Source organism: Platichthys flesus, chromosome 4 (genome assembly GCF_949316205.1).
Source record: "Platichthys flesus chromosome 4, fPlaFle2.1, whole genome shotgun sequence".
Taxonomy (NCBI): domain Eukaryota; kingdom Metazoa; phylum Chordata; class Actinopteri; order Pleuronectiformes; family Pleuronectidae; genus Platichthys; species Platichthys flesus.
Window position 1 is genome coordinate 7,483,336 of NC_084948.1, and position 23,455 is coordinate 7,506,790.

At 40.4% G+C, this 23,455-nt stretch overlaps 1 protein-coding gene across 5 annotated transcripts in view; it reads right to left on the bottom strand.

Annotated features, from left to right (window-relative positions):
• LOC133951808 (chloride channel protein 2-like) overlaps positions 1-23,455 on the bottom strand; it is a 128,601-nt gene that overhangs the window by 76,177 nt on the left and 28,969 nt on the right. For 3 of the 5 annotated variants that reach the window (XM_062385992.1, XM_062385995.1, XM_062385991.1), the window contains exons 2-3: positions 12,254-12,404; positions 224-274 (exon numbers count right to left, since the gene is read on the bottom strand). In XM_062385992.1, the coding sequence (XP_062241976.1) occupies positions 224-274; positions 12,254-12,404 (202 nt within the window). The remainder of the gene's footprint in view (positions 1-223; positions 275-12,253; positions 12,405-23,455) is intronic. The other 2 variants (XM_062385994.1, XM_062385993.1) reach the window with 1 other exon arrangement.

A 23,455-nucleotide genomic window follows, 5' to 3' on the forward strand; every position in this document is an offset into this window, starting at 1 on the left:
ATTGAAAAGCAAGGGGGTAAAAGGACTTTTCACAAGCGCGTAATACAGTTGGTGCAACATTTAATGACCACTTCTGTAAGATTAATGATGGTGCAGCAGTGCGGCTGTATTAGCTTATTTAGCTTATTTAGCAGCATGGCATGTAAGAGGACTGAGGGGTTGGTAGTCGTAAGGGCAGACTGGGAATGATGCAGACGTTGTTGTTTTTTGTTTGCTTGTTTACCAGAGATAAAGTCCCGGGCTGGGGGTTCCAGAACATACGGGTACCCTGACCCTGGAGGACAAATAGACCACACAATATTGTTAAACACAAGCAATGTTCCTGAGTGTGTTAGTTTGTGTGTGTGTGTGGTGATTTTGTTGTCCGAAGTATTTTTTTTATCCGTGTAAAGATAAAAAATGAGAATCACTCTCATTATTAGTTTGTGGTTCCTCTGCAAACTTAGTAACACAACACGAAAACAAACAGTGGCGTACAAGAGAGGGGGAGCAGGCGTGATGGTAGAATGCAGGACCTGAGACAGAGAGGGGTAAGAGTTGGTAGATCAGTGATGAGGTAAAGAGAAGGAAGAGGAGGAGAAGAAGAGAGTGAGAGGAGGCGACATGGAGGGAGAAAATAAGATGGTGAAGAAGGAATTAAGAGGGGGAAGAGGAAATAAAAATATGATACATTGCTTATAACATAAACCAATAATGAATTCATCTAATGAGAGCTGCTGAATATTTGTTGAAGGAAAATTACTGTTTGCCAAACCACGCCCAATAATGATGACTGACCAATCAGAGATCAAGAACTGTGACTAAACATAGTCAAATGAATTTCTTAAATATGAGTCAAATAAGGACAAACACTTGATTATAAACACGATAACAGAGGAAAAATAAAGAAGAGATTATTGTACATGTTCTGATATATTTTTGAACCGGAGGAAATAAAAAATATTTTTAAATGAAAAATTGAAGTCAAGGTAAAGTTGTCTATTCTGTCTGGATACATGTTGGCAAAATATGGGGAAATAATATTTGTGTGTAGATGGATTATCGCTGGGCTCACAGAGTAATAATTCAGATCATGGGGCTCCGAAGGATGGGAAGAGAGGAAGAGAGGGAGAAAGATGCACCAACAACCACGCATCAGATTGTGCCCAGGAAAGAAGAGCGATGGAAATGAGGAAGTGATGGATTACTGATGGAGCAGGAAGGGAAGAGAGCTGAGAATTGAAAGGAAACCGAAGAGGAAAAGAGAGGTCAGAGGAGCGATGGAATAAGAAGAGGAAGAAGAGGAAAGATTGGAGGGAGCAAATGGAAAAGGAGATGAGGAACAGAGGAAAGGGAGAAGAAGGTGAAAAGCAAAACAGAAACAAAAGGGAGAGGAGGACAGATGAAAGAGAGATGAAGGAAGGACGGGAGATAAGGGAGGAGAAAAAAATAAACCAATAACTTGAGAGCAGAGAGCGAGATCAAACAAGGGTGAAATACAAACATTAAAAAGTTTCATAAGAACTAAAAAGTAGAATAAGACCTAATTTGTGCATTTGGAGTTTAACAACCATCGATTTTAGAGTGAGAGGAGCTGCCTATAAAAACCACATGTTGATATCACAATCCAAACACATAAAAATTAATAATGGCATCAATAAAACTTTGACCTGGTTACCGCTGCAGTAAATACTCACCACACAGCAGATATTGATTTATAGATCTGCAAAAATTCACCTCAGAATGCAGCTTAATTAAGAGGTAAATCTGGTTTACTGTATCTACTGACAGCATACCCAAGGGATTAATCAACATTTCACTTTTAATAAAAACCGCAGCATATAAATACAATGAGTAAAGGAAGTATAAACTTTTATTATTGCATTTTATTTCCTTCAACTTTCTTCACCAGTTTATTATACTGCTGGGAGGACAAATAACTCCTTCTCCTCACCTCAACAAGCCGACTGAACCCTTGCTCCCCCCCCCCCTCTTTACCTTCAAGCTCCTGCATTTTTCAAACTCATCCAGTAGGCAGAGAGAAACTTGACCTGGGTTCAGCATTACTCTTTAAAACTGCTCCCAGCAGATTTAGAACCTTGATGACTTTGGCCAACCTGTGAGTCCCTCAGTGACAGTATCTGTCAATAGGGGTAAAAAACGCTTCATCACTGTCGTCTCCTCTGAGAATTACTTTGACAAAACGAATGTGGCTGACACCTACACACCTCGTCTGTACTATATCAAAAAAGTCAAAATAAGCTCATTTTGTGTTGCCAGTTATCAAATATCAGATATGGGGCTTTTTTGGGGGCACTGGCACCGGAGCTGTTTTATAAGTAGTGATTTAGAACCTGTATCAACCCTGGTCCTCATATGTCACATGAATCTCTCTTCAGTAATAACCTTTAAGGTCACCTGTGATTGATTTGTGCAATGATGTTTTGTAAAAATTATGGGAACCTGGTTGCTTTTAAGACATTAGCTGCCCGATCTTTCAAGCTAGAGTTAAAAAAAAGACCCACGTTTTCAGAGCAAATCTTTATAATCATCCATTAACCTGCTTATAAAGCAGGTTAATCATCAGCTTAGTCATCAGTTCATCCAATGGTACACATCCAAAATAAATAGTTAACTGTGAAATCAGTACACAAATGTTCAATGATGTAACCAAATTCAGTAAAAACTAAACAAGTATAAGCTTATGTGTTAATATGTGAAAACCTGGCATATAATAAAACATTAACCAAATGAGTTGCATCTGAAGTTAATCAGTTTTATTGTATCTGTGTTCAGTGTAAAGTGGGAATAACCACTCTTAATGAGAATACATTTACCAGGGATTATTCTATGTTTCACTTAAAAAAAAAAAAAAAAAACTTGATTTAAAAAGTGTAGTAAGCATAAACCTTTCCTATGGGATTTTATTTGCCTCTTATTTCTTCACCTGTTATTTTTACTGCTGGGAGTAGAAATAACACATTGCCAAGATCTAAAGAAATACAGTTAAAAAAACCTTCACGTTCGAACGAACAAGTTTTCGTGCTCATTTAATATAACATTATCCAAACCAGTGCCTAACATCAGTGCAATGTACATCTGACATAAACAACTTGACAGCAGCAAAACTTACTGGATTGAAGGGTAATTGGCACATAACTATTATAATTAATACATTGATGGGAGTGAGACTTCTGTCTGAGACCCAATTAAAGCGGGTTTGCAGAGTGAGATAAATATTTGAGTCAAGATAGAACCCACAAAAACTATGGGATCAGTATTTTTTAAATTAAGAGCATGATTATCTCCTGAACTGAAGTAAGACACATTTACGTAGATGTCTCCTTTCTTCCCCCTAAATGATGACTGCATGGAAATACATGACATCATCACCATCACCCAGCCAAGCCCTGCATGCCCACTCAAGAGCAGTAGGACGAGAGCTGAGAAAGAATACGATCTCTCATTTGAAATAACCAAAACTTGACAAAAATGCTGCATGTTCCCAAACATTATAAGACCATTTAAATGTAAAGCCTGGCCCTTGAAAGTCAATCATTAGTGTGAAGCCTCCGTTAATTTTTTCAAATCTGTACCCCGAAGAAGCTGCAAGGAACAAGTGCATATATATTAAATAGGAAGTGGCCATCTTAATGCTCCCAGCCAGCTGTGGTATGGATGCCATCTTGGCCTAACCTACTGTTCCTGAAATAATTAAAATCAATATAAGCCAACACCCTGGCTACTGACCACTCTCTCTGCTGACATGCACATTGGACTAATGCCACTACCACTAGAGTAAAACCGCAGTGAAGGATCTCTCATAAACATCTGCTCAAGTGACAATGAATCAAGTATTGATCAGTGGCCCCAAGTCTCCTTGGTTACTTGATATATTAAAGAGAAAGTTCCCTGGCACCAAGCAAATACGTGCAGACGCACACACACACTATCAGCCACATGATTTCCTGGACCGTAAGAGCGTGATAATGATTAAAGAGCATGTGTTCTTATAGAACATATCCAGGTTAAGGTTGCCAATTCACTGCACTACCTGTTGATTTGGTAAATGTGGTCGATGCTGAGTTGAAGTGTGCCATACCCTCATAATGCAATCACACAGTCTCGGGTAGCTTCACCTTTTGATACCTAAGTGTAAAGAAGTGGCTGCAGGATGTTAATGTCAAAGTAGCCGATATCGAATGGGAGCAGTGGGAGCAGTGGGAACGTGAAAACTGGCTTTAGAAAAACAACCCTTTTAGCGAAACATCTTGGATTTATATTCTAAAAAATATTAGTTATTCAAATGCTACAGCCTGAGCCCTGCTAATCTAAGTCTATACTTATATTTGGCAAATTATCAACATTAAAAATAGGATGATTTAGTATATCCTTTTTGGGATGTATACAAGAAATACAGACTACTCCTTATTTGATTAGTTGATATCACATTAAATATAAAACCCAATGATTGTCACGCAAAACATTTTAATTACAAAGAATGTCTTCTTTTCAGATTCAGATTTTTTTGGTAGTGTATTGTCCCCTCCAATAAAACTAAATTTCAATTGGAAATGAGTAATCCTTCCAAACCTGCTGTGACAACACGGCAGAGGACATTAGAGAGAGACCAGATTCATTAATTCACGCGCACACTTACTAATAAGCATGCATTCACAAACACACACACAAACAGGTGTAGGTAAGATTATACAAACTTACACGCCACCTAAGTGGCAACATTGGAATTTCCAACGTTTAATGAGTATTAAAGTGTGCATGTGGGGGTCAGTGTGTGTTTTTATGAGTGCATGCTTGTTTGTGTTTGTCCCATGACAAATGTCTGTATACACCTGGACCTGGCTGTAAGTTGCTTCTCCACCATTTAAATCCAGATCTTACACGACCAATGATTGAGCGAACTAGAGAATACAGACAGGAGACGGTAGAGGAGACAAGGAGCCAAAAGGGGAAAGCAAAGAAGAAAAAGAAAATGACAGCATGTGAGCAACTGTTGGTCGCTAGGCGCCTGCCGGTCACCATAGCAACATGCGGCGCCATGCTGAGCTCCTGCTGACACACTTGTTGTGTGTGTGTGTGTGTGTGTGTGTGTGTGTGTGTGTGTGTGTGTGTGTGTGTGTTAGAACCAATTAAATGACAGTGGGGCAGGTGGACAGAGGGAGAAAAAGAACAGAAAAATACAGCTGTATATATTTCATCACCCTCAGGCCACAGCTGCTTACATTGCGCTTTTGTGTGTGTGTGTGTGTGTGTGTGTGTGTGTGTGTGTGTACCCCTTCTGGGATGCTGGAAGCCCATGTGGGAGCCTGTGACATCAGCAAGAGAATGAATGACAGCAGCCTTAAGCATGACAATGACACACACGTTCCACTATCACTGTGAGGACATAATGTATTCCCATACAACCAACTTTACCCATCACAACTAAATGTCTATCCTTAACTCTACCCAAAGTGTAATCATATACCTTCAAATATAAAACAAAGTCTTAACCCTCAAAACCCTGACTGCATCCGTGGGCACAGGGACTTGAGTCCTCATTGGTTAGTGTAGATTCAGGTCAAAGTTGTCCGTCCGTCCGTCCCCCCCCCCCCTCTCTCTTCCAGATGATCCGAAAAGAAGGAAAGGCTGTTTACAACGAAGAAATTAAATCTGATATTTAATAATCAGAAAGTTTTCTTTGTTTCACTGAGAGAGAGAAGCAGACTAAAGGAAAAACACAGCCAATAGGGTAGATTTACTTTGGCAAGTCCCATCAGATCACTGTGCTTAAATAATGCTTGAATTGGATTTGAATTGGTGCTTCACCGTGAGTTACCTTCTGCCACTCCTCAGTGTGTGTGTGTGTGTGTGTGTGTGTCAGCGCAACTATCAGCTAAAAATGTTTTTTGTGTTCTCATGGCTGAGCATCTCTTAAGAGAATTGGTTATGCTGCTGTCACACTCACACCTTTTAACCCTGTGTGTTGTAGGGATTTCATTTTAAATGGTTTCTCTCAAATCAGACACACTATCTTTGTGTTATCAACCTTTCGATCACAATGAGATCACAATGCATTTCACCTGCAATAATAAAACAGAGGACCACTGATGAAAATCTTATTTCACATTTCAACTTCATGTGAAAAGGCCAAAACAAAAATGGATAAAGGTGAGGAAACATGTGACCAACGGATGCTGCATAAGCTTGCAGCTGGATTTAGGCTGAGAGGAGACATACTAACATCCTGAGATGACACAAAGACACACACACAAACCAGAGGACCAGAGGGGAAGAGGAGACTGCCAGGACCGCACTCCCTTACTGCAGTTCGTTTTATTTCTTCCATGCTCTGGTACATAAGCCTCAATCTGCCATGTGACTGTGCCGCAGTGAAGCTCAATGCTGCCCCCTGCTGGCCAGTACACTCACAGTAGCGCAGCCTTTCCCCAAAGCCTACACCGGATGGTTGAACAGCCAACAGTCAGTGAAAGCAGCGTCTGTTCACTCTTTTTCCACTTGTTTTCCAGTTTATGCTCTCAAAATGACAGAGGTACTGCAGGTTTGAACATTCACTTGGCTGAGCTGTTCTTTGTTTGTAGTTTCTGTGATAATGAGCTGGGATTGTTGAAAAACCTCATGTACAGTCGAACGTCACTAAATCAATTCTAACATAAATCAAGGTCAAAATTGACATAATTATGCATTAACATTATCAAGAAAGGGACTTAGAAGGGGATAAACCACATTTCATGTTGAAAGGCAGAGTTAGAAACCTACATTATTCAAAACTACTTCCACAGGGTAATATTGTGCATTTGATTCCACTTAATTTACTTGTAGAAGGGAAATTTCAATTCTTGACCATGTTGACCACTTATTTCTTCCATCTGTGAACGGAGCCTGAATTATGAATCTGAAGTTGTATGGTGAGAAAAAGCTAATTATATAAAGCTGATTACACATATTAATGATAAATTAATAAATTAGTTAAATAATTACAATCAAGTGGTGAAGTTCAGCCACGTGCTGTACAGTTTTGGCTGGAAAGCATCAAATTGCAAAAATGTTTAAATCAACCCCTCACCATTATTAGATATTCTAATAGTATATGGCTGTAATTTATAAACCTTAATTCTTCTTTGACAGCATCATCACTGGCACTGCTGCATTGTGTCAGATGGGCACTCAGCCATGTAGCAAGTTTTCCACCTGCAAATATTCCTGTTCACAGGAAATAAAAGCTCTAATAGCAACTTACTATCTCATGAAAGTATTGCAAAGCCCTGGGAGTCCATAAATGTCTATTTGTCAAATGTCAAGTGATTTGGAACAAGTTACTCCCATTCTTTGATCTTCAAAGAATGAACAGTAACCTTAAAAACAATCCACTCAGCTTTTCCACAGCTTTGGGAAAAGGTGAAGCTGCTCTGGCTCATTAGTGAATGATAGAGGTAGGGACATATCGGAAGGTACAGAACCACTTAGTTCTAAAAGTCACCAGCTGAATGCAAAAAACGGAATAAAAAAAAGTTAAAGAAAATAAATTCTAGACCTGACAGGTGTTATACTGGGCTTAGCAGCCTTAATCTGAGCACTGTTGAAGTACTGTATTTTGGAGAGATGTCAAAAAACTTTTGAGCAGGACAAATGACAGCAAAGTTACTTTACAGTAGTCTCAACTGATCCATATACAAAGTGAAGACATGGGATTTCTCCTGGTCGTCACATATTATACAAAAATGTAATAACCTGCAGTCTTGGTTAAAGAGACTCAAAAGTTAAAATAATCATCATCGTCTTCACAACCATCTGACACATCCAGAAAGAAGCAGTTGAGCCGTCACATTAGAGAGACGGGTGTGATATCCTCTTCAATAATTTAGAATGACCCTCTAAGGATGTCATTAAATGTAAATGGCCCCACCCCTGCTATATGCTGTGATATACTGTTGCTGTCCACAGAACTGCATTGTCTGCTACACTGCTCGCCATAATTAAAAAGACACCACCTGTGGATTCAGATGCTCTGCCATCATTACCATCATACCCTGAGCAATGCTTGAAGCCATACCAGCTACCACACACACAATGTGTGTGTGCGTGTGAGTGAGAGTGAGTGAGTCTCCCTTTCTGCCACAACAGCTGCTGTAATAAAGAAGAATATGTGAGTTTTATATTTAAATATATTTTCAGCCAGTAGCGTCATGTTTTTTTGCCTTATACTCACTGTGTGTTCATATTTGCCCTTTTCTCATGCAGAGGGAATGCATGTGTGTGTGTGTGTGTGTGTGTGTGTGTGTGTGTGTGTGTGTGTGTGTGTGTGGCTACAGTGCAATCCAGACCACATCTCTTATCTTTGAATCTACCCCCTAAGGGACAAAGCAATTCAATCGCTGGCATTTTGGTGTCCAGATAATCAGAAAGAAGATGAGAGAAGAAGAAGAGGATGAGGATGAGGATGAGGATGAGGATGAGGAGGAGGAGGAGGAGGAGGAGGAGTGAGATGTACAGCTGACTCATCAGCCACCAGCAGAACAAGAGCAACACTCATCACTGAGATGAGCGCAGGGGGCATACACGCATACAGATCTTCAGCGTTGATTAGTTCTGGCTGCATTGGTTACTTGTCAGCAGCAGAGGGCACTCCGTTTACACAGAACTCATTCCTTCTAGTCTTTTCCTCTTCTTCAAAACTTCTGTGATTAACTTTTTGTCAAAACTAGAATCACAAAGTTTGCAAACCTGCAAATGCCTCAAATGACATTTTATATCGCTGCTTGCCCACTGAATAATTTTGCTGAATTGGATGAGGACTTCTTCCTTATCATATGAAGCCTGATCCAAGTGTCAAAACACACCTTCCCCATTTTTATTCTCTTAGACCAATAGTCACTGAAACAGGAGTTGCTTGGTATAATGATTCCTCCTGTTCATTTTGTTTTTCAGATATGCCAGCAATGCAGGGAGCAGAAATCCAGCCTTCCGTCTTTGTAAAAATACATTCCAATGTATTTCAGAGTTTCAATGTTCATATGAGCATCTGATCATTGATGTTGTCAGACAGATTCAACCAACAGTGAACCTGTCCTTCAAGATGATTAAATGCACAGATACCTGCAATAAGTTATTTTTGCAACCCTTTAAAAATGCAGCATTTACCTTAAATAGAGTTTGTTGGTGCACTGACTATTAATTATGAGCATGTTGCCTCTTTCATTCCAACTCTTTACCATGAATGGCTGATCTTGCATTATGTAAATTTAGCGAAGGGGCACAAGACATGATTAACTATCAGCAGCCTATACTGCTGGAATCAGGCCCAGCAAGTTCAAGAGTATTGCTGAACTGTTTGTCAGTTTAAAAGATACAGCAGTAATAAATATAAGCGTTTACCTCAAAAATTCAGCTTGGAACCTTCGAAAATAACAAAATATCCAGCGTTTGGTGCATTTGTTATAGCATCAGTACCTCTGGTTCAGTGACCGAGGATTATGAGTAATATACACTGTTCGGCCAGGTTTCAGTTCAGTGTGTGGGACTATGCAGTCGCAGCTCTAGTCAAGCGATTGATGGGCTGTGCTTTCTTTACATTAATCGCTCTGAACTCCAAGCCCAACTGAATTGATCATCACTTGTGGCTGCAGACGTCTGCAAAACTTACCTAGCGTTGCTTTAAGATTTCTAATCAGAGCTACAAAAGAGGTGACGGGGACAGCAGTTGAAGATAAGACCTTTACTTACTCAACTCTCTTCAAAAGCAATGTAACACTTTTGATCATATTTTAAACGGTTACTCCGCGCTGTAGACATGACACTGTTGTTACTTTGAACTGTTTCCTCTCTATTTGTTACTGTGTGTGCAGCATATAGGGCTGGGCGTTAAAACGATAATTATTGAGATACAACTTTTACTCGATAGAAATATTAGACAAGGTTGATAGAACTCATTCCATCTATGTTTTGACAAACATGAACAGGTAATTGCAATGAGAATAGCAACACCCGGACCAACCCTGTGGCTGGAATAGAGTTACAGCCATGTCAAGTTATGTTGACGCACACAGCACAGAGTTTAGGAGCAGCAGCAGCAGCAGGTACACATGCTAATGTTTGGGCTCCTACATAGAGGTGGACGACACTGCATCGGTGCGGTGACAGAGAATAATGGACTCATGTTTCAGTGAGTTTTCCAGCGCTGCTTCAGGACAGACGCTCATTAAAAAGGTCCGGTCGTCCTGTATCAGAGTCTCTGTCGGAGTCTGTTTCCTCTCCACTCCCCCTCTGACCTGCGCTCACATTGCACTTTAACAATGAACACCATCACTGATAACAAGTTATTAGGACACAGTATCGACATTTAATTTGTGCATGTTTGATTTGCAGTTTATGAGACACACGTTTAAACCTGCTACACGATACAAAACGTGAAGCGCACAGTCAGCACATCAGTGTTAAAGTGAAGCGTGTGAAGAGTAACAGAGACGAGCATACACAAACACACACACAAGATTTTTGTCCATAGCAGCATATAAACAGAAATGTGATGTATCGTTGTTGATGTTAAATACAGCCACTTGCTTTTTAAAAAGTGACCATCACTTTTAGAATTTACAAAAATATAAGAAAAGTGCTTTGTTTAAATTGATGCACATGCATGTATGCTTTGGTATACTGCTGTGTCAAATGTTTGATGATATGATTTAACAGTGAATTGCTATAACTATGTTGGACCTGAGATGGACAAATAATAAAAACTTACTTTACTCTCAAAAGATGAAAAATTTAGAAATGCGGTATAAGAAAAGAGGTTGGATTAAGAAAAGAAACAGACTAAAAAATCTAGAGGAGAGGAAGATAAGTCACTGGATCAGGCAAATAAAGTGTGAGCACGATTTAAATCATTGTATTACTCTGAGATAACGTCTAAAACTGATGGTGTGTGTTTGTGTGGCTGTGTCAGCTGTCACATGGATTTGAGTCATAAATCCTTCTGGTGTTTAAAGCCTGTTTTATCCTCTTATGTGTCCTATACACAGTCTTATCTAATCGTATTATTAACACTACCAACAGTACAAAGATATAGGTGGAGGAAATGTGCACATGCATTTACCGGTGAATTGGAAAGCTGCATAAACAGATGTACCACACACACACACACACACACACACACACACACACACACACACACACACACACACACACACACACACACACACACACACACACACACACACACACACACACACACACACACACACACACACACACACACACACACACACACACACACACACACACACACACACACACACACACACACACACACACACACACACACACACACACACACACACACACACACACACACACACACACACACACACACACCAATGCAGGGGGTTGTTGTGAAGGCTGTTTAGCGCTGCAGCACATCTTCAGTATTTCTTTCTATCCCACTGTCCAACATGATCAATGCTCCCAAAGCAGAGATCAGTGAGGCATTCCATCTATTTTAGAGCAGCTAAAGGGTTTTTCAACAGCAAGGTAATGTAGAAATGATGTTCCCCCTTTGGGCAGTGATACTGAAGAAGGCTCAGGCTGCTGAGTAGACTCCTACTATTTCTTCTAATGTGGCAGATATAATGTACAACCTAAACCTAATAGTTACCACTGCAGCTTAGTCATCACCAAAGACCATTTGGATGAAGATAATTTCCAGTTTGTGGATATTTTTTCCTTTTTTCTTTTTGTCTTTTTCCACTTCAGGAATTTTTAAATATATTACAACATACATTTGTCTATCCAAGTTCTTGAAATGTCAATACGGCCAAGAATTTTAGTCCCCCCTGACCACAACTCACAAAAACCACTGTCTCATATGAGAGCTGTCTGGTGGTTTGGTCCAAAACAAGTGTTCCTGCTAGTTCCAGACCAATGCAGTTGTAATTCACCCGTCCAGCATCCAAATGGCAAATGCACTTGCACCCATCGTGGCTGCGTTGGTGTTTGAAGATGGTGTGGTTAGGTGCATTGTTAGATCACATGCTATCTTAAGACAGTGGACAGTGATTGCGTTTTTGACCCTCAAAAACTTGGAAGGTGCAGAATTATTTTAAACGTGCATTGTCGGGATGGAGGTATGGTGGCTTTACTCCTCTTACAGCAGCTCAAGTCTCAGTTCCGATCCTGCCCTTTACTTCACATCTTAATGTCATGCTACACTCAGAAAACGGGGTGCGGTGCAGCAGCTGTGAGAAGGTTTGACACTTACTGCGACACTTGGCACAGCGTCCCTTGTCGTACTCCAGCAGGTCCAGCGACCGGCTTCGATCGCTGACCGATCGCCTCTGCCCGCTCTCCCTCAGCCGAGCAGCCTCCTCTTTGGCGTACACCCCGAGCTCCTGGGTGTAGCGCCCATACATCTGGAGACAGACACAGAAATAGACCATTAGCTTAGGAATTCATTGTAAACACAAAAGCCAACAAGGGGACTGTAATTGTACATCTTATCAGGGGAAGCCATTTTTGCAGATTCAATTAGATTTTTGACTTGAAAATCTTCAGACAAAAACACACACTGGTTTGTGTAGATCTGTTGATGGGTGTAAGTACACAGTACATTGCTGTTGGCTTTGGTCAAACTAATAATGACCTACAGGACCTCTGCAACATCAGGGCGCTATTGAGGCTTACAGGTCAGAGGTCAGTGTACAGGTCACTGTGGAGGAATACCTTCAGAACGTTTATCCTAAGCTGAACTCTTGAGAAAGAAAAATAATTTCCTGTAAGGAAACAGACACACACGCACACCAAAATCAGATAACAGACACATACACATAAAAAAGACGTCAAGTCAGCAGTCCAGGAGACAGGAAGCTCCTAGTTGTGTACACAGCCCAGACACAAGGTCCCCTCCCATAATGCTCCTGGGTGGTGGACAGGAACAGGCACTAATGACTTCCTCTTGGCCACCCATCATAACACAGAAAGCTAATCAAGGTCATCAGGGATGATCTCAGCTGTTCAGAGTTGTTGCTGGGAAAATGTTGGATTTATAAGTAATAACAATCAAACATATAGAAGCTACACTATCTTTTTGGGCAATGAGTCTTGAGTCAGAATGTCTCCAGTCATTTCTTTTCTGAGGTTACACATTTCTTTGGGATTGTAAGAAAAAAACAATATGGATAAACGTTAATAAGTACCAGAAAATGTTGTTAACAATTCCTGAAAACCCCGCAGTTTAACAGTTCTGCAAAACTGATCCAGTTGTCACAGTATTTTTCATATAATTGGTTTAAATCTCTGAGATTATTAAAGTTCCTGTGTGAATGTATGTGTGAGTGAGTGAGTGAGTGTAGAGAGAGGTATACCCCACACTGAATTTGGAGAATCACTACACCCTTAACATACGTACATACAACGGTACTTCCCATTTTACATTTAAGACAGAAACGGCTGCATTTACACAGAGAGGGAATATGTACATTAACAGTTTTGTTCCAATATTAAAATGTATTTATTTAATTTCCATGCATGTCAGGATAAAATAAACACTTGAGGCAGACATACATTTCCTAGAATGTGTTCCCAATGGCCTGATTGAACAAAGCACATGGATGTGCTTGTCACCTTGTAAACACCGTCCATCATGCTTACAAACAAGAGGCCCACTGGCTTCTTTTTGTCTCCCACACACAAACACAGGTTGGTGTGGACTATAAAAACTTGTGTGTTCAAAGCTGTTTTATTGGGGTCAACGATCACAGCAGGTTGAGCGGCAGCAGAACAAGATTTCAGATTGTAGAACTGTCAGTCAGAACACAGGATCAAGGACATTCACTTGGAAAAGGCAGGTAGCCATTAACAGAAAGGTTTAAGTCATGTTTGACAAGGCCGCATCACAACCATACTGTGAAAAGGTCGACAACTGCTGTGTTTTACCACACCCCAGCGTTTTGTGTTCTGTCCATATCAAACATGTTTGGTATTTGTAAAACCTCTACAACTGTGTCACTAGGGTCAATCAAATTCTGTCAGGCGCTGGCGCTGGTATCAGCACTAGTATCAGCAAGAGTAGTGGCTTCTTTAAATGGCTCAGACATCCAGCAGACATGATTCAGCATTAAACAAGGGCCCCACAATATTATTGAGAATGTGTCAAGAACAATAAAATTAAATGTTTCTATTTCAGAACTCAGCATGCTTGTGACAGGATTAAACAGTGTTTAAATCCCATACAGATGACAGATCAGGATCACTGGGTCCGACGATTCCCTGAACTCTGAGCTCACTTTAGGTACACAGGTGTACACAGAGGAAGACTTGGGATTTGGACTTTTCTGGCATGCTGTCTTTTTTAGATTTTTGCAAAACTGAATAGCCACCAGAGAAAGACGCTCCAAAATTAGGTCCAGATATTCACATTCATACAATATTCATAATCCTTCATCCACCAACTCTTCCACTGTCTGAAAACAGGAATATTTTCATCCCATCATTTAGTGTGGCCCGTTCATAAGAGGTAAACACTTATTTTGTGGTCTCACAAGAGAGTTTTACAGTTAAGAAGTGATTGGAAGCAAAAAGCACCATAAGACTAACTGCACATTGGTCTCACCCAGTTAGGCAGAACAACTTTGAATTAGAAAATGTGGGAAGGGAAAATTGGAAATGTAAAACTGGAACAGTGTGTGTTTGTACCAAAGTAGGATAAGTGACCACCTGCCTCTCATAAGTTTTCCATTAGAAACATGCCTAAAGCAAGGCACCAAGGAAAAAATGTCCTCTTTCTTAATATGCTATACTACTAGTAATATCACACTCTACTGCCTTGCAAGATAATGTGCTGCTGTTCATTGTGCGCTAAACCTCATGCAAATTCATTGCTCTTGTGCATCAGTTCTGAAGCTGTATCAGAGTTGGATATAATCCTGATCTACTGTTGTCTATTGTGCTGCTCTAGTTTACTGGCAGTGTGACATTATACTCTTTGTTTGTTGTGTTTTGTCCCAAATCAAACTCATTATGGTAATATATGTTTTTCTAATGTGGTAAACTCTCTGCCCTCTGCCTAATGGTTTGGATGAAGGAAAATCATTTGAAATAAGGCAACAAATACAATCATGGACGACAGCGAATGTGAACACAGGGTAATTCTGAACGGGAGAGCGACCAGTCAAGATAAAACAAGGAACTTGGACCAACGACGCTGGCCGCTTGTTTGGGTATCAAGTATGACATGCTCCAGAAAAATGTACTATGCAAATGATGCTGCAGACGGTCCCCAAAACAGTTATCAAACCAAACCCCAGACTCTAACCTAACCCTTCCCCACGGCACACCACATGGCAAAGACTCATGCAGATGGAAGGAGGTAATGGCAAACATTGCAACTTACAGCCACGAAAACATGGTCTAAATTTTTCATTAATTTTGCTATATTTTCTTATGCATTGTATGTTGGGATTTGTGATGACAGAAAAGCAAGGGGCTCTGTCCCAGTGTCTGTCAGGGAGTAATTTGTCAGTTCAAAGCTTTTGAGTTGAGATCCCAACGTTAAAATCTTGCAAAGACATTTAGATTTTCAGATTGGGTGCTTACTGTTTTCTACTTGTTAATTACTTGAATAATATATATATCAGATAGCTGATTCAAAGGCTAATGCAAGTACTGAAGCACATTAAATGTTGTGACATGCCAAAACACATTTAACTATATGCATTTGATGCATCATACCTTTCGTTAAGCTTAGCCAAATTTTAAGCACGAGCTAAGCATTATAGCAATGGTTTTGCAATGGTAAGCAGTGATACAGCTCTTAGTGAGACAAACCTGAACAGAATAAAAACGTTTAAAAAAATAAGGTTTATTCTTAAACTTCTGTTCTTAAAATGTGTAACTGGTTCCAATTTAAAAGCATTTCTTAATTATAAAACTGTAATTGTTAGAAAACATTAATTGATTGATAAAATATCTCACAAGACCCATTAAAAAGTTCAGTATAAAAGTACAAAAGGAATGAACACAGACAGTGGAAAAAAGAGGGAAAATCAGCAAAGGAATCTTTGAAAAACGATTTGTGGTTTCTGACATTAAATCCCAACCACAATTCTACCCAAGATGCCATTCTAGATGGCATTCTTGGCCACATTAATGATTGCCAACCCTAAGATTTAATTAAATAAGGAGACTTCAAATATATTGGAAAGCCAGAATGCCCAAAAAACCAGGGGGTAGAAATAGACCTTCTCAGATGTACCCCCTTAAAACTTACATCTGAGCAGAGCAAGAAAACAAACAGAACCATCCAGAATAAAGACATTACTGGTTGAAAGCCTATCATTATGTTCAGCATAGTCAGAGCAGGCACTCAGCAGAGGCTGCCAGCCTTGGCTAATTGAACCCAGATGAACAAGTTGTCCTGGACTCATTGTACTGGCCGCTGGGGTATGGATGACTTAAACTTCTAACATCAGGGTATAAGGTCACAGGGAAAGACCAGGACAGTCGATGTAGCGCAATCCAATCAGAGCTGTCATTTGTTTCCAGCCTTTAATTCCATAATAAATATTTAACACGGCTGAAGAACACAGTTCAAAGACAAACTGACAAACGTGTAATTAAAAAGTGATAGACACCATAAATACGCCTCATGGTCAACTGACCTTGTTTAATAACACTCCAAACAGGCAAGATAACAGGTGAGATAAAGGTGGAGAAAAGTCCAAACTCTGTCCTTGAGCCATTTGTATGCAGTCAAGTCTTCTAGAAATTCCAAAAAGGGTAATTTGGAGAAGGTGAACAGGAATATCCACCTATCATGTCCCCTTCTTTGTGGTTTATAAAAGATAAAGTGATTAAGAGACTGAAATAAAAACCATAGGGCTTTCACTTTGTAACCTTCATGATGGTGGAGTTCATATTAGAACTCATGATCCAGCAGAAGGAATACACTATCAGCTATCGCATCTAGCAATTCAGTACTGTTACTTTTTTTGCTTCGAAAATGGAGGACGCTGGACAGCAAAGTCCTCCTGAGCGGACAATCACAGAGCCCAAAGAAGTGGCTTCAGCTTGTGGAAGTATTGACTTCTACATTGTAGACAGCAAAGTGAATATCATGGGCAAAGGCTGTAAGTCATCTTGTACCATGCAATCTGTGCGCTCAGCTGTTAGGTTTCATCAAGTGTTCTTCCTCATGTAACAAGTCCAGCAGGGAGGGCCTTATGATTGAGGTTTGATTGATATAATTTGGCCCATGAGCACATCAATCTAAAAGGCAATAATATTGCTTGGACCTGTGTTATTAGGGCTGAATGACTGTAAATCGTATCAAATGTCCCCATCTATACGATTCCCTTGATAAGTAGATCATGAATGTCTTCAAGATCAAGCAAAAAACAAAATCACCAGAACTATGACAAACCAGTCAATAATGCACCATATAGGTTGAAAGCAAGACACCTCGCAACACTAGGCTTCGTCCATTATTCTATTGAATATTCTGTCCTATTGTTGTGGGGACGTATCTGCAGCTCGTTTTGTGCGTTCAGGTATTCTGTTCCGTCATTTGGGGTCCCCACTATGCTCAGCCTGATGGGCATGTAACTAGGCCCTGAACCACAAGCTATTACACACACACACACACACACACACACACACACACACACACACACACACACACACACACACACACACACACACACACACACACACACACACACACACACACACACACACACACACACACACACACACACACACACACACACACACACACACACACACACACACACACACACACACACACACACACACACACACACACACACACACACACACACACACACACACACACACACACACACACACACACACACACACACACACACAGAGAGAGAGAGAGAGAGAGAGAGCAAGAGCTGGTAACAGTCCAAGAAGTCAACCCCAAAAGACCAGGAGCCTCACCACTCTCACACGGCATGCCACTACTCACTCAGCTAATGAGCTCCCTGACAGTCTCTGTGTGTGTTCATTTCTGTGCGGGTGGAGTGGAAATGGAAAACAGGCATTGATTTTCACTCAGAGATTCAGGGCGGTGCAGTTTAAGGGGACAAAAAGCAGATAAGCTGGTGTCCTTTCTTGCCTGTCAACATTTCTTTTCAAAACGCCCATTCAAATAATGACGGTCCTCCAGTTCAGTTGTTTCTATGGGGGTCAGTACAAGTTTGTCGGGAAGGAAGAACAGAACTGTTAAAAATATCATTGTGCAGTTCATCTGAAGGAGGGACTGTGAGCGAGGTCCAGGCAGAGTGGGTGAAGAGAGAGACTGTGTGGGACAGGGGAAGGAATTTGATTGTGTGAAGACATCTTCACCCGAAACAAGGATAAAGCTTGTGGGGAAAAATGTGTTTTCATGTACAATTTGTAGGTGACTTTTAGAGGAAATCCTGCTCAACCACAGCGCAGCTTCAAAAATGTTAAGAGCAGATGACTTCTTTATAAAAACAGTAGTAAGTGGAAGGCCGTTATGAATACCATTTTAGGGGCATAAAGTTACAATATTCAACAGTTAAAATAAAATGTCTGTCTGAGAAGAATACTGCACAATGACTAATGAGGGATCACTACTTATTTCATGGCTCAATGGCATTCATGAGTATATTAATATATATCTTTAAATATTTGGAAGTAGATTACCACAATGGTCAAAGTTTTCAGGTCAGTTATATTAGATTCCCCATTACATGATTCTCTGGTGTATCTCGAATATGATTTGTTTCCTGTATTTCTTGTAATTTCCTATTATTTCATTCATTTTTTAATAATAGTTTTTCAGACATTATACAGACACTGGATTGTTGTTCATTTTACATGTTTTTGGCTACAGGAAATATTTCAGACAAATAAAACCAAATTTAAAACACTATAAAAACCAAATAAGCTATAATATTATTATAATATATTATTGTTATCTAAGTATTTAATATTTCATTAACCACTGGGAAAGTTGTCTCTTCAGATCATTCTCAAGTGTAAGTGTAATTCTTTTAAGTCTGACAAGTCATCATGAACAGCACAAGCGTGTTTGTTAAATAGATTCATAACCAGAGCTAAAAGGAGACCGGCTGAAGGAATGAGGTGTGAAAGATTGTACAGTAAATACAGATTTCCCAATATTCCTGTGGGGCACCCCAGGAGGCTAAGTGGGAGTCTTGTGCGCTTGTGCCAGGCTGCCATGCCAACCCTCCGGGGCTCTCACTGACCCAGAGCCGGACAAATAGATGGAAGAAAAGAGGGAAGAATGGATGGACGGAAGACAGAAAAATAAGAGGCAGGAAAAAGCGGCAGGAGGTGTCCGAAGAAAGCAGCGTGGCAGTGATGGACAGACCACAAAGAAAGGTGCAGAGAGACGAAAGGAAAAGAGAATGGGTTAATGTGCGTGTGGGAGGGGGAGTAAGGAAGTTTGGCCCCAAATACAGAATGCATCCGACAATGTGAGCTGAATTTAGATTTGAACTGTGCATGCCGGAGGAGGGAGGAGAGAGAAAAGGAAGGAGGGAGAGAGAAGAGTGAAAGAGTGCAGCTGTGAGTACTGGAGGAATCGCTGGTGATTAACGATGGAGGCCTCACAACTGTATAATGTTATTGCGTCAAGGAGAGCAAAGACACACAGTGAGTTACAGTAGATGTACACTAAGGCCCACAATAAAGTGACTAAGTATCCATAGCTGCCTGTTCAACAAGGTTCCCAGCTTGTGCAACTTACATATTAATTGTGTTGCAGAGTTTCAGTTACATTAACGTGATATTCAGTCTTGAATTAAGCACCCACACCCCCTTCACACCGACACACACCCACAGTGACTTCTCTTTCCCCCCATCTCTCTTTCTTCAGTCACACAGATGAGCACTGATGCTGGACTGAGAGACAGTATTAATCTCTCTCTCTCTCTCTATCTCTCTCTCTCTCTCTCTCCCCCCCCTCTTTCTCTCTCTCTTTCTTCATTTGCTGCCTCGTTCTCTCGCTCCAGAAGTCAGCCCTAACGGCAGGCTGGCAGCTGCACATTGATATTGGAGCCACGTCTTGACAACTGCCACAAGGAAGAGCAACAGATCCAGGAAAGCACCAATATTCACCTGTGGACCGGGTCTGATTGTATGTGTGTTTGTGTATCTGTTTGTCAGTAAGTGCGAGCAGCAGGTGCACTCTTCTGCTGCCTCATTAAGAAAACCCATATTTACTTGGGCACATCAAGCTCTGCTGGCAAACTGCTTTCCTTCTCTTTCCAATTACTTTGCTTCCACCCCTCTGTGTCCTTCCTTCAAAAGTGTGAAGCCACATGTGGTTCTGAAGGCCAATGCTAACACTGATTTTTTTTTAAACTGCCCTCAGCCAATATAATTGTGGCATAACTCCTAAAGGAATAAACAATCCGCCAGATAATTTTTTCTTAGAAACAAGACTTTGCAATGGTAAAACAGACAAACTTCTCCGACATCCACTACTAGTCACTTCTGTGCATTGGTTGGGATTGTATCAGAGTCTGATTGGACACATACCCAGGGATTGGGCAGGGAGCGGCATCCCAGTTCAGTCTATGGTTATTGCGAATCAAAACCACGGACGTTTGAGCCACGATTTCGGTTTCAGTCCCCAATTGTAATGCAAAAGGGGATACTCAGAATCAAGTATTATCACCGCAAATTTACTGTTTCTGTGAGCTTCCTCCTTAGCAGCTGATAATATAGGCAGAGCAGCTCAATAACTACCCAGAAGATCGATAGTATAAATCCCAGCTCCTCCTCCCCTGTACCAAAGTGTCTGTGGGATAGTCAGTGAACCCCAAATTGCCCCCAGTGACTTCAGGCATACGAGTGATGTATGATTAAGTGCTGTACATAGATGCACTGTATGAATGTGAGGGTGAATGAGTGAATGGTCAAACTACTTTGAAGTGTATAAATACAGACTATTTACCACCAGTTTACTCCTGCTGCTGCTGTACGTACAGTGTTATATTTAGAGTTTATTTCAGCTGCATACAAAGGTTAAAAAAAAGGAAAATAATTTAATGGAGTCAATGTCAAAAAACCCACACATTAACACTGGTAGTAGCATATTGCAGGGCTGTTATATCCACAGGCACGGCAGTTAATCTGCAAATAGGGTGGGTGGTATCACAGAAATGAACACTGATTAATAGTGGCTGGGTGGTAACTACACTGGGGGTGAATTGATACATTATTAATGAGGAAATTAGTTATCACATTCTCAGCTGCAGTCCACTGCTGCTCTGCATTCAGCTTATTTTTCATTTGACAAACTACTGAATAATAAGTATAGGAAATACAGACACCAACATGGGTTATCAGGGGCAGAAGGCTGCATAAATCCAAATGATTTCAGGTAATTTCAATATGAAGCACAGTCTCACTCAGATTACAGCTATATCCACAGTCTACACTATACCTGGTGTGAATGTATTACTTGTGTCAAAGTCGTCAAAAAAATCCATTTAAGTCACATCATTAAATGCTTTTATGTGGATTCACAGGTTGACAAAGACTTAATAGAAGGGTTTTACACTTTTACACATAAAAACAAGAGATGAAAACAACAACAAAAGCAAACTAGTCAGTGAGATCCCTGGGGTTGTGGACAAAAATCCGGTGCTAATCCTGCACATGTGATACATTATTGCAATTGGGTTTTATATATTGTGTGAATGTTACCATGTTAAAACGTTTTGCACTTGTAAATATATCTATTTTTGTATATTTCAGTTAAGTACACTTTCAACTGTTTACAGTTTGTATGTTAAATTTCAACTTCCAATTTTCTTTTCATTGAACAGCGTCAGGTCTTTTTTAAAGATTTTGGGGGAGTCAGAATGAGGACACTGGAAAGAGCAGTGGGGGTGTCAAGCAGGTAGAGGAACAGTTCCACTGGACATATTCACATTAGGGGAATTGTTCAGGTGACACGTTTGACAGCAGTGTACTGTGACTCAAACCACACTGAGCTCAACATAGTACACGTTCAAAGACTCACATCATGACTTGCAGAGCAGGAAACAGCTACGAAAATCCTCCCCCGCTGCTCTGTGGCTGTTTTGACATTTTGACATTAACACCAGTTTGTGGGATTTGTAAACAGCGGCACAAGAGTCTAAAGGAGCCAAGTACAGGTATTCTATTAAATGGTGTATTATGTATCATAACTTTTCCAGTGGCTTGTAAAGCTACTTGTAATTAACCTGCTGACACAAACCAACACATAAATTCTTACAACACTAACAAAAGGCTCTTGGGCCTCATTTATGCAGCCTTTACATATTAAGAAAAAATACACCCGTTTCAGAGTATGTAACCATCACTCACCTAGTTCAATGCGTCCTTTGTGATGGCATTGTTATTCTGCTGCACATCCACACAAGGGCTGGATAGAGTCTAGAGTTTCTGACACCAACAAACATAGCAGTGGTTGAGGAAGTTCTCCTCCCAGCTGTTTTGTAGTAACTTTTTGAACCTGTGACCAAGTAACATCATATGACGCCTGTATTTTCATACTCTCAAAATCCATCCTCCAAAAGTTCCCCCATTGTTAAAAATGTCTTTCTTGTGTCCTATGGTCGTCTTGCATAAACTATTTGCCACACTGCCCTCCACCATTACTGGTAGTACTGCAACTTTTCATCTGCATCTAGTTTTGGTCATATACGAAAGAAATGAACGAAGAAAAGCGATACTACTACTACTTTTGACCATCATTTTTGCCTTTATACAGTTAAAAGCACAGGGGACACTGTCTAGATAACATAAACCAAAGCATTACATTAAGAAGTCGGTTCATAAACAGTCTAATAATAATAATAATAACCAATTGTTATACTTTATATAAACACTGGTCATTCGCCTACATTGGGGAAAAATCTGTTAATCGCCCTTGGTTTGTTACTGAAATTAGCTGAATTCAATTCCTTCCTTTCATCAGATTATTTCTCTTGGTTGAGCCTCACAGTCTGATGTCTACTAGTTCGACACAAGAGTCGGACTATGTTTCTTCTGGCATTTGGGAACTGGGCTGACCTAGCAGTTAATACCAGCTAAGTACACGTATCAGGTATCTTATCAATATTTCTGCTGGTAACATTTCTCTCTGACAATCTTCCACTGCAAAAACAATCAATCAATCCATTAATCAATCAATCAATCAATCATCGGATCCATTGGTAACTCCCACAGGTAAGCAGTCGGATGGAGCGCTTTTATCCCGGCTCTCCTACCTGTCAGTAATGATCTTTCAGGGAGGGACAACAGAAAAATAGAACACTCCAAAACGTAGGAAGTCTGGATGGGACACAAATTGACCCCGATATTCTAAGATTCAAGGTTTCAAATATACAAAATAACTTCTTATTATTGAATGCTCCCTTGACCCTATGATACAGGATGGAAGGGAAGGGGA